The sequence below is a fragment of the Nyctereutes procyonoides genome, unplaced genomic scaffold (genome assembly GCF_905146905.1).
Source record: "Nyctereutes procyonoides isolate TBG_1078 unplaced genomic scaffold, NYPRO_anot_genome, whole genome shotgun sequence".
NCBI classification, from domain to species: Eukaryota; Metazoa; Chordata; class Mammalia; order Carnivora; family Canidae; genus Nyctereutes; species Nyctereutes procyonoides.
The window spans coordinates 30193442-30206105 of NW_026575052.1; the positions used below are offsets into that span (position 1 = coordinate 30193442).

A 12664-nucleotide genomic window follows, 5' to 3' on the forward strand; every position below is an offset into this window, starting at 1 on the left:
AAGTTCAATTCAAAGGATTTTTGTAAGGATTAAATGAGATGACCATGCCTAGCACACGGAAAACCTTCCATATCTCTTAAGAAATGTAGTATGCCATGGTAAACACCTTTAAAATCAATATATTCCGGGATCCCTGGGTGGCACAGAGGTTTGGTGCCTGCATTTGGCCCAGGGCGCGATCCTGGAGACCTGGAATCGAATCCCACATCGGGCTCCCGGTGCATGGAGCGTGCTTCTCCCTCTGCCTGTGTCTCTGCCTCTCTCTGTGACTATCATAAGTAAATAAAAATTAAAAAAAATTAAAAAAAATAGAATCAATATATTCCAACATAGTGTCATGAAAAATTTGCACCAGATTAAAAACAAACCAATGCAAAAATAACAGTTTTCCCAATTTAGAGGACATTTATACTAATAAAAAATGCTGGAAATTCACAGAGATAATATATTACCTCTTCTTGACAAGAAATGTTGCAATTAGAGAATCTAAAAATCTCCTATATGCCATACAACAGCATGTGGGCAAGATTATTGATAGACTAAGTTGCTCCTTATTTTTGACTTAATTAAGAGCTTATGTTCTTGCTCATCACTGTTCTTCCCCAGCAGTGGGGTGCCTGTCTCAGCAAGAGAGAGAACAGGTTGGTTCTCTCTAAACTGGTTGGTTCTCAGCAAGAGAACGCTTTTCCAGCTGTCCAGAAGTAAAAGGAAGAGAGCAACTGGGAAGAGTTATCAGCATCAAATTAGCTTTGTATAGTAAAAACAGACTTACAGTAAAACAGGCCAGAGGGCCTCAAGTGATTTAACTTTGTGAAATTGAAATAGAATTAGGATTCCTAATACCCTGTGGCTGTAAATTAGCATTACCGTTCTGGAAAATAATCCAACACCTCGTATCGACAAGTTTTAAAAGATTCCTATCTTCTGATCATCTCTAAAACACAGAGTAAGTTTTGCATAGAGTTCCATTATTTATACTTAGGAAAAATCAATTCAGTCAACAGGGGAACAATTAAAACACCTGACATACAAGGGAATATTGTAAAGCCATTAAAATATAATCCTTAAGTATATCATTAACAAGTAAAAACACTTATACTATAATATTAACTAGAAAACACTATTATATATATACAAAAATCATTAGAAATGTGTAAAAAAAAAAAACCCCTACCAAAATCACACCATCTTTGCACATAAAAGAAAAATAAACAAAAATATCCATAGTAGCTGATCCATTCAGAGGTGGAACCCTTACTTCTCTTCCTGCGTGTGAGTTTTCCAGGTAACTTGCCTTGACCAAGACAATGTGACAGGAGTGAAGCTGTGCCAGTTCTGGAGCTTCCACCTGTGCTGGCTGCTAGTGTAGCCTAGGCTAGACTTACAAATGCTGAGACACTCCAAGGGAAAAGGGACACGTGGACTCGGGCATCTTGGACCTTCCGGCTCAGCCTCGCCAGCAGGTGACTACAAAAGAGCAAGTGACTTTAGCAGATACTGGCAAAAAGCGCTGAGCTAACTGGCTTCAATTCTTGATCCACAGTAATAATAGATAATAGAAAAATAATAGTTACCTTGTTACACCATTAAGTTCTGGTATGCAGCAAGAGACAACTGAAGTATCAGAATTTATGACACACTTCTACATTTTTGATGTTTTTTTCAAGCTTTCAATGAATTTAGAATGATTTTGTTTTTCTCCTTTTTAAAAATATTCATTTTTTTCTTATTACAAAATTGATAATGTCCACTATGGACAAGTTTGAGAAATAAAAAAAAGCAAATAGACAAAAAAAAGTAGAATTCCTAGAGAATGAGTTATTTTGGTACATATTCTTCCAGTATTCTATATATGAACACCTTGCATTTTTCTCTATAAACGTATAACATAAATGCAGGTGTATGTATAGAAATGTATCTTTCAAGAATGGTTTAAAAAAAACATGAATTTAATTTCAGAAATGAAGCCTATTGATTTCAGGTCATATACTGTCCTAGTAAGCTAAAGCTTTGCTGGGTTTCCTAACAGCTAACTATGATTACGTGTGAGTTCCCCCAACATGGGGCACTGACAACAGATGAGGCAGTGGAACCCAATAGGCACCATGCCAGGAGGAGGGAGCCGAGCTAGGAGTCCACTGCAGTGATCCAAGTGAGATGCCATGAGGCTTGAACGAAGACACTGGTAATGAGGACAAAGAGAAGAAAGCGAAAAGATGAGAGATACCAGGGAAGCGGAAGCAGTGGGATTTCTTATCCCATCAGGGAAGACAGCAAATGTGAGTAGGGGAAGGAGGTTCCCCAGTCTTTGTCCTGAGTGGATGGTGCAACAGAACACACAGCAAAAAGAAGCAATTTGCATAAGCTGAATGTGAAGACCTAGGGGATATATAAGCAGAGTTCATCAGGCTGGTGATTTCTTGATGCATCAATTCTGGTTTCTATCCTCAGTCCCTGGCATATGGAAGGAATCTAGTAAATGTGTGACAAATGAATGTAAACGTCTGGAGCTCAGTGTAGGGGCAGGTGGACAAGAGATTTGAAAGTCATCAATGTGTAAGTGATAGGTGAAAGCTTGTTAAGTGGAGGAGACTGTGCAGAAAAAAAAAAAAAAACAGAGTGAGAAGAGACTGATGCTGGCAGATTTCTAAGGAAATGCCTCACCTGTAGATGGCTTTTTTAGCCAGTTCCATATCATCCCGGGAATCACATAAATGAAGCAAGGTTCTCAACTCCTCCCTCAAGATGAGCTTGTTATGAGTCAGTTTCTCTTCCACATTTCTCAGATAGGTTGCTGGAAGAAAGCATAGAGAGTATAGCAGTCTTCGCTCAGGCTGATTGGGACTGTCAAGAGTCTGACCTCAAGGAGAAGGGGAAGCTGGATCCCAGCACATTGCAAAGGGGCATGGAGAAGGGCTCAAGATCACGCAGCTCCCATTACCAGCTAGTCTCTTCAAGGGGCATGGCTCAGTGGTTTAGCACCACCTTCAGCCCCAGGCATGATCCTGGAGACAAGGACCGAGTCCCGTGTAAGGCTCCCTGCATAGAGCCTGCTTCTCCCTCTGCTGTGTCTCTGTATCTCCCCCCCCCCCATATCTCTCATGAATAAATAAAATCTTAAAAAAAAAAAAACCTGTCACAGGAAGTCTATGAAGCAAACCATCTGTGCTACAGGGGCATAGGCTGGAGGCCCATCCAAAACTTGCTAACATATAATCTCTGGAGTTAGGAACACAAGAATATGCAATTTTGACTACCTGGGTGCTCCGCAGTCAAAGTTTAAGGTCCCAAAGGCTTACCCCCAAAGAACTGTACCTATAGGTGACCCAACAGAAAACAAACAAACAAAAAAAAAACCACATAAGCAAGACATATACACCATCAATTGGCAAGGTACCTGGCAGGAAAGGAAAATGTGCACTGAATGGGGATTTGTCCCAGTGGTTGAGCCACATAATTCAGGAATACTTCTTGTCTCTTTCATTTGGTTCAACACTACCTCTCATTTCTCTTGGACCCTCTCCTCAATTGTCAGAAAGCAAACCACAGTACTACATAATACGCAGAGGGTAAAAATGGGCAGGGGGTAAAAAACTGCCCTCTAAACAGCAGCAAACACTCTCCGTAACAGAATCACATCAAGGTGATTACACTCTATTCTCTGTGTCCTGTCTTGTATCTGATCAACTGTGGAGACAAACACCAAAAGGAAACACAGCTTCTTGGCAGTAGGAAGGGACCAGATTGTCAGGAGAATGAGAGGTGAGATGCAAGGCCAATACCAAAGAAGCCTCTGCTTTCTAGAAGACAGGGCTGTTTTCGGCATCAGGAGCTGCCAAGGGAAGTCTATAGGTTTTGCTCCAAGACCTAGAGCTCTGAAGGAAGGCTGCGTAAAAGAATGGCAGCATACACATTAAAACACCACACTGGAAAGGGGAGGTAGACACTGTTCTTAGTTTATAAGGAAGGACGACCCACTTGGTCTAAGTTAATGCTGTGGACCCTCCAATCTTTATTTGCAGAACCACATCACGGTTACAGGTTTTACAGATGAAGAGACCTGGGCTCTGCCACTTGCACGCTATGGGGAGATGCTTGTCGGTGACACTTGATTCCTCATGGGTAAAGTGAGAACCATGAGAGAAATTTCATGGGGCATCAGGAGATAATGTACGTTAAGTATTTAGCACAGGGACTAGCATAGTAACTGCTATGAAATAAGCATACACGTTGTTCTCATTTTCATTCTGTCAACTATTTCTAAACAATTTCTAATATAAAAAATGTTATTTTTTCTATACAAATATAAAAAATTTTAATGGGATGACGTTACATCTTTTTTTAATATTTTATTTATTTATTCATGAGAGACATAGAGAGAGGCAGAGACACAGGCAGAGGGAGAGGCAGAGGGAGAAGCAGGCTTCATGCAGGGAGCCTGACATGGGACTTGATCCCAGGTCTCCAGGACCAGGCCCTGGGCTGAAGGCAGCGCTAAACCGCTGAGCCATCCGGCTGCCCCGATGACGTTATATCTTATACTTTTCAATAATCGTTAAGAATCCAAAATTTCTGGGACGCCTGGGTGGCTCAGCGGTTGATCGTTTGCCTTCAGCTCAGGTTGTGACCCTGGGGCCCCAGGATTGAGTCCCGCATCGAGCTCCCTGCATGGAGCCTGTTTCTCCCTCTGCCTCTCTGTGTCTCTCGTGAATAAATAAAATCTTTAAAAAAGAATTCAAAATTTCAACAGATGTAATTTGTATTTTAAAACAAATAATCATGATTTAACTGTTTATAACACAAAGAAGGCTAAGCTATCGTCCCTGTCCAGAAAGAACTTAGCCTATTTGAGAAACAAAAACAAGATACATCTACACAAAGTTATCTGAAAATAATAATGGAGGAGGAGACATGTGACCAACTACACACATGATAGAGAAAAGAGAAATCAGGGTGGCAGAAACAGAGCAAGTCTGGTTAAAGTGGAGAAGTACCAGGGAGAAAGGAAGGGGTTGGGAGAAACTCAGGTGGGGGAACATTCTTGGTATGAGAATCCGCGTGAATACTATCACAGAATGGACAGGGGTGGGGAGGTGGGGAGGAGAAGTGGTGGGGAAAGACCTGCTACTAGATTAACAGGAACAGAGTGGGTAAGGTGCATTAGGGAGGAGCTAGGAAGCCAGGGAGGTGTGCTCACAATGTGGTATATGACAGAGGACCGTTGTGGGTTCTTATAAAGAAACGTTGACATGATTTTATAAACATCAATCTGACCATAGAGTAGGTTGGCACTCATTACATTAATTGCCTTCCATAACATATGCACAACTGTCATAGCTTCAGAATGACTATGACAACTAGATCTAACTAGAAAAATGACGTGAACCCTTGATTCTATCAACTTCACAAAGCTCCAAAAGACTAGGAGTAAAAAAGGAGACTGAAGTAAAATCCAGACTGAGTCTCCCTATGCTGGAGACTTGTATCTCCTCCTTCACTTTCTGAGGATTATCTTGTCATTTCACAGGTGGTCTAATGGAGCAAGGGATTAGTGGGGAGTCAGGAAAGATTTCTGGAGGGCTACGGGCAATAAGTGTTTATTAGGTGCTCATAAGCATTTGACAGTGAGAGGAAGGAGATTTGAAAAGGCCAGTTGGGACAAACTAAATTTATTTCAAGAGAGGAGAATCTTGCTATGTTCATAAAGAAATTAAAGTACTGGAAAAAATATGAAGGAGAGAGGGAATGAACTCATCAAGATTTCTCAGATGCTGAAAGGAATTAAAACCTAGCGTGGTGGTGTGTTTTCAGCTATTTGTAATAAAAATGTTCAAACATACCCAAAAATAGAGAGAGGACATTATGCTCTCATGTGTCTATCATTGAGGCTCAACAATGACTAATATTTTGATAATCTAAAAAAAATGTTTTTAGCCTATTGACTTTTTCAGCAGAGTAGAAAAATATGAAAATGCATCATAGGGGGCACCTGGGTAACTTGGTTCAGCTTCCAACTCTTGATTTCTGGTAAGGTCAGGATCTCAGGGTCACTGGATCAAGTGAGCCCTGTGTCAGTCTCCACACTCAGCAAGGAACTCACTTGAGGTTCTCTCTCTCTCCCTCTATCCCTCTCTCCCCCACCCTCACTCCCTCTCAAATAAATATTAAAAAAATGCATCACACACTGGACAGTGTTGTTCCACTGTATTTCACTAGTATATAGACACATATGTATATACTGGAGATACTATGTAAAACGTACCTTTGACTCAGAGGTGCATCAAAAATGTGAAAGCTAATCATATTGAGCAGTTCTCAGGATTATTAACAGTCTGAGACTTCAAGTTTGGCATTTCTAGGAAACTCCCAGTCGCTGCTGATCCCTGACCCTGAGTTTGGGTGGCATGGATCTAGAGAGGACTGGTTCCAACACTAATTTTAGCATTTCTTTAGGATCCTGGGAAAAGTGGCAAAAGGAGAGCTGTAGAGTCTGCAGTAGTAGAAAGTGAGATGAAAAGCACATTGAGGGACGCCTGGGGGCTCAGCGGTTGAGCGTCTGCCTTTGGCTCAGGTTGTGACCCCGGGGTCCCGGGATCGAGTCCCACGCCTTCTCCCTCTGCCTGTGTCTCTGCCTCTCTCTGTGTGTGTCTCTCATGAATAAATAAAATCTTTAAAAGGGGGGGAAAAAGCACATTGAAGGGTAGACTATGAAATGAAGAATAAACCCTGTCAATTTTTTCTCAGGCACAAGGTCACCGAAAGACACTGAATAGGGACTAAGACAGAAAAAAACTTGAAGGACACATCACCGAAACAACTAACAAAACAGATTCAGTTACCTTTGGTTCCAGGAAGATGAGACGCAATAGCCACCTTCTTATGCTGAAATTCTTTTAACTTCACAGTATTATCCGTAAGTAGGTATCTTTTAGCTAAAAAATTAAAGAAAAAAAGTAAAACCATTTTTTTTGTGGTCTCACATTCCACGAACAGGAGTAGAACTTGACTCCCTTTCTAATCTTCAGTTAATACAAGATCAGATTAACTGATCTTCAGTCAATACGAATACTCCCACTGGGCAGCTACCAATAGGGTCGCACCGGTGGGAATGTGTGCATCTCTAGGCTACCGGAGAATTCCGATTCTCAGCAAGGTGCGTTTGCGCCTAAGAAAGGAGCTACTGATTTACTGTATGGAGAAGGGCGGAGAGGAACCTGGGAGGTGAAACATAAATGTACATTCCCCGTCTAGTTATGGGATCGCAAAGGGCTAAAAAAAAATTAATTAAAAACAAACAAACCAAACCCACCACGAAAGGTCACGGCTTAAATGTCAAACCGGCATATCTCGTTTTGGTTTATCCGAGCTGGCGGAAGCAAAGCCCACCGCGGAGTGTGGACCACCCCCCCCCCCGCCCCGGCCCTCCTGGTTCTGCCCAGTAGGGAAGTGAGGAGCTACACCCCCTCCGAACAGGCCGGTCTGCATCCTCAATCCTCAAGGGGTCTCAGAAGTCGCCGACCGCAGCTCTAAGTAGAAGAGATACATTGTTTCTTTAGGAGGCTCCGCCCCGCCCACTTAGAGACCCCCTCCCGCAGGGCTGTAACCGGCTCACTGCGGGAAGCCTGGAGGCCGCCGGGACCCTGCCGCTCCAGCGCCAACTATTACCCCCTCCCCTCGCCGGCACATTCACGTTTTTTCCATAAAGCTTAGTAAATAAGGGGCAATTTTACAAACGAAGAGAGTTGGCCGCGCGAGGTCCTTCGGATGTGAGCGGCAGCAGGGCCGGGGTCCCGAGCTCGCAGTCGAAGGCCTCGGCTCCCAGACCCGGCGGGGGGTGGGCTTCCCGGCAACGGCGGCCACGACGGCGCCCAGGTCGAGACCCCCGCCCGGCCGCCCCCGGCCCGCCAGGCACACGGGGGGCGACGGGGGCGCGGCTCCAGCCAACGAGCCACGGCTGCGGAGGCGCCCGTCTCCCTTCCCTCCCGTCCCCACCAGAGTCCGGGGATACCTCCGAGCGGGCAGCGGCAGCCCGCGGAGCCGGAGCCTCCCGCCCCAGGAAGCACCGAGCCGCGCAGCGCCCGCAGCAGCCCGCGCTCCGGCAGCCGAGCCACGGGTGCCATGCTGTCCGGGCCGCGCCAACTACGGGAGCCGCGAGGGGGCGGGGCGTCGGCGCGTGACCACACCCCTTCCTGCGCGGCCGCCGGGGGAGGGGGAGGGGCTCGCTCCAAGATGGCGGCGCCCGTGGTGCGGCGCGGCTGCCTTCTGTCCCGGAACGTGCCTCTGCTTTCGCGCTCCCTGGCAGGTGGGTGGCAGGTGCCCCCTTTAGTAGGCACCTTGAGACTCTTCCTTTAAGCGACGGGAAGCTGCGGGCTCTCAACCGCGCGGGAAGCTCTTCCGGGATCTCGTGGCTGGAGCGTTGGGTGGCGCGGGGGAGGAAGGGAGGCCTCGGGCCCGTCCCCTTACCTGGGAGGTGTGCGCAGTGAGGCCGTGGCGCCCGCGCTCTTGCAGGTGACCTGCAGGGCTTTGCATCAGGGCGGCCATCTCCTCGCTGCCCGCCGCAGAGCTAGGACGTGCCCCCCCCACACCCGCTTCGGGGCCTTGGGGGTCGGCCTAGGGTGACGCCTCACCTCCGCAGACTTGAGGAGACCTTCGGGCTCCGCGTAGGATAAGCGTTTCAGAACTGATTTCCCACTACGTGGTGGCCCGGGGCACAACCTTTCAGTGACCTTGCTCTGTATCCAGCCCACAGGTACCTATCTCTAAGGCGCAGGTGAACCTTAGACCTCTCAGCAGTTAAGGCAGGACCCCAGGCAGCTGAAAAGTTGTGAAGTCTTTGTTTTTAAAAAGATTTTTTAAAGAATTATTTATTCATGAAACAGGCAGAGGGAGAAGCAGGCTCCATGCAGGGAGCCCGATGTAGCACTCGATCTCAGGACCCCGGCGTCACGATCTGGGATGAAGGCAGATGCTCAACCACTGAGCCCCCCAGGTGTCCCCTGTGTTTAAGTTTTGACCCCGCCACTCTACCCCAAAACTCAAGCCTCCTGTTGACCTTACCCACAACAGTCCATCAACACATGTTTTATGTAGTTGTAGCCTATATTAGGAAGTGTTATCAAAACCTTATGGGGAGGGATCCCTGGGTGGCGCAGTGGTTTAGCGCTTGCCTTTGGCCCAGGGCGCGATCCTGGAGACCCGGGATCGAATCCCACGTCAGGCTCCCGGTGCATGGAGCCTGCTTCTCCCTCTGCCTGTGTCTCTGCCTCTCTCTCTCTGTGTGACTATCATAAAAAATTAAAAAAAACTTAAAAAAAAAACCTTATGGAGAATTACATTTATAAGACTGGATTGATTGGGGGGAAAAATCCGTATAAGTGGACCCGTGCAATGTGGTATTATTCAAGGATCGACTGAGCTAGGATATTTGAGTAAAGAGCGCCTCACTCAGGGGATCCCTGGGTAGCGCAGCGGTTTAGCGCCTGCCTTTGGCCCGGGGCGCGATCCTGGAGACTCGGGATCGAATCCCACGTCGGGCTCCCGGTGCATGGAGCCCGCTTCTCCCTCTGCCTGTGTCTCTGCCTCTCTCTCTCTCTCTCTCTCTCTCTCTCTCTCTCTGTGACTATCATTAATAAATAAAAAAAAATAAAAATTTAAAAAAAAAAGAGCGCCTCACTCAAAAGGTTTTTAAACGGATCTGTTGACAGACGTCGGGGGAAAAAATGGACTTATATAAGAAAAATCGTGTACAGGATTATAAAACTAAAATGCAGTAATCACAACTGATGTTTCCAGCGCCTGTTGTCTGCTCTTTCCAGCATACCTTCTCCAGCTCCTGTTAGAAACCAACACGTAGGGGCAGCCCTGGTGGCTCAGCGATTGGGCGCCTGCCTTGGGCCCAGGGCGTGACCCCCAGGTCACGGGATCGAGTCCCACATCGGGCTCCCTGCATGGAGCCTGCTTCTCCCTCTGCCTGGGTCTCTGCCTCTCACTCTCTGTCTCTCATGAATAAATAAAATCTTTAAAAAAAAATGTACACTGCTCACAAGGCTTTAGGAACAGCTATTAAATATCGACACGAGGGATCCCTGGGTGGCGCAGCGGTTTGGCGCCTGCCTTTGGCCCAGGGCGCAATCCTGGAAACCCGGGATCGAGTCCCACATCGGGCTCCCGGTGCGTGGAGCCTGCTTCTCCCTCTGCCTGTGTCTCTGCCTCTCTCTCTCTCTCTCTCTCTGTGACTATCATAAATTAATATAAATAAATAAATAAATAAATAAATAAATAAATAAATAAATAAATAAATAAATAAATAAATATCGACACGAAGCCTCATTGTTGGCCACCAGGTTTTATGAGGATTAACCGGTTGACCTAGCAGGTGAAAATGTTTAGTGCCACACGTTGGGTAAAGTGTTACATGCAGGACCTGGCATCTGGGTAAGAATTAGCTGCTGTGCCTAATTTCTAGAATGTTTACTTATGGCTCTTAGTAAATGCTTTTTAAACTTAAAAAATAAAAATTTACTATTTATTTATGATAGAGAGAGAGACAGGCAGACACAGGCAAAGGGAGAAGCAGGCTCCATGCACCGGGAGCCCGATGTGGGATTTGATCCTGGGTCTCCAGGATCTCGCCCTAGGCCAAAGGCAGGCGCCAAACAGCTGCGCCACCCAGGGATCTCTAAACTTAGTAAATTTTTACAAGCCCTTTAATTGTTTATCAGAGAGACTCTCATGGTTGCATAGTGTTTGGGGCAGTCATTCTAGCAAGGGAGTGGATATTAGGTAACGGTGAATTGAAAGAATTTTCCGTTAGCATTTTGTTAAACTGGTAAACCTATAATCCATTACACCTTACTGTGGTAGTTACGAGCTATGTGGCGATTGGAATTAAACGTAAAGAAATAGTGTTTTAGGTATCCTAACCACATTTTAGGTGTTCAGCAAAGACCTGTGGTTACTGGCTCCCCTTGCACCGCTCAGAATTAAACATTTCCATCATTAGGTTCTACTGAGTAAGCCCTGAGTTAGACCATAGACGAAAGAAGTCTTGAAATCAGGAACTGGAAGCCCGAAGACAAGCAATAGAAGTATGCAGGATAGTGCGTTATGGACCACCCAGGATTGGAGAATGCAGATAAGGTGATTGACTTTCAAGTCAGCAAAACATCTTGAGCCATTACAGGATAAGAAAGGGAAGAATGTACTTGGTACAAACTAGAGGAGTGCTTTAGATAATACGAAGAGAGTAGAGAAAGGAAAGCTGTTGGGACCTATTATGTAGTGAACGTCCGAGTAGGCATTTAACATGCCCTCATTTGAGCTGTGATACAAGGTAGGCACCATTTCTCTATTTTACGATGAAAGAGACTCAGAGACTGTAACTTGGCCACGTTTCATTACATTAGTTAGGTAAGGATTCCTGCTTAAGACTTTCCAACTTTCTGTATCTGTATCGACAATCACTGCTTTTCTCTGGATGGAAAACATGTTTGGGGACATTGGTCTGAAGGTCAAAGTGACTATAAAATGAATTATATAGATAGAGCCTATCACTTTTCACTAAACTTTGACATTCTTGTCCTCACAGGTATCTTAATTAAAGAGAGAGAATACCTCTTTTTATAGTGGAGAATTATCTTAGAGACTGGCTCCCCCAAAGCTAACTGAAGGATAAGCAAGGTTTATATATACTGTTGGGCGGCATATGCAGAGTGGGACTAATCAGGCTCACGGACCTAAACCTGTGAGGGAGTTGTTGTTTTATCCACTTCAATGTGAAGATCAACATATCATGTGGAACATGATTAGAAATACAGAATCTCTGTCCCCTCTGAAGACCTGCTGAGTCAGAACCTTCATTTTATCAAGGTTCACGTACGCATTAAAGTTTGGGAAATTGGCTTATGTTTTCCACTTAACCATTGTTCACCCAATTTAACATTGTCTGACTTGATGGGAAATCTTTAATTCTAACGTTGATATAAAGACTTTCCACCTACTATACAGAAATGCAGATATTTCTAAGTGATGTCATTTGTGAAGTATCAGAATGATAAACCTCTTGTTTTAAAAAGTTTACAGAAATGAAATGTTTGTCTTTGTTAAGGTATAGTAATTTCCTATTGCTGTTGTCATAGATTACCACAAATTAGGTGGTTTAAACAAGTATTATCATACAGTTCTGTAGGTCAGAAGCCCAACATAGGGTCTTACTCTTCTAAAATCAAGGTGTTGAAAGAGATTTCCTTCAGGAATTTCTAGAGGGGAAAATCTGCTTCCTTGTCTTTTCCCTCTTCGAGAGATCACTTGCATTTCTTGGCTGATCCTCCCCTTTTTTAAACATCTTCAACATGAGCAAGTCAAGGCCTTCCATCACTCCATTCTCCACATATCACACAACCTGTCCCCCCCATTGTAATCAATGATTACAATGATTACATTGGGCTCACCTGGATGACCCAGTACAATCCCTTCATTTTAAGATCAGCTGATTTGGTGATCTTAATCATATCTAACATCAATCCCCTTTAGCTGTGTACCCTAACATAGGCACAGGTTCTGGAGATTAAGACATGGCTATCTTTTGGAGGGTCCTTACTCTGCCCGCTAGACTTGGCCACTTTTTCCTACATCTATGATTGGTTTCCATTGGTCTAGGAAAATT

The 12664-nt window shown here is 45.0% G+C and overlaps 2 protein-coding genes across 2 annotated transcripts in view; one reads left to right on the plus strand and one right to left on the minus strand.

The window, feature by feature from the left end:
- The window catches only part of PTCD2 (pentatricopeptide repeat domain 2), a 30849-nt gene extending 22723 nt beyond the window's left edge, over nt 1–8126 (minus strand). The window contains exons 1-3 of the mRNA XM_055332807.1: nt 8009–8126; nt 6840–6932; nt 2665–2794 (exon numbers count right to left, since the gene is read on the minus strand). Coding sequence (XP_055188782.1) covers nt 2665–2794; nt 6840–6932; nt 8009–8120 — 335 coding nt within the window. The 5' untranslated portion in view covers nt 8121–8126. The remainder of the gene's footprint in view (nt 1–2664; nt 2795–6839; nt 6933–8008) is intronic.
- Nucleotides 8127–8204: 78 nt separating this feature from the next.
- Nucleotides 8205–12664, plus strand: part of MRPS27 (mitochondrial ribosomal protein S27) — an 88617-nt gene continuing 84157 nt past the window's right edge. Inside the window, exon 1 of the mRNA XM_055332110.1 lies at nt 8205–8302. Within this exon, the coding sequence (XP_055188085.1) occupies nt 8230–8302 (73 nt within the window). The 5' untranslated portion in view covers nt 8205–8229. The remainder of the gene's footprint in view (nt 8303–12664) is intronic.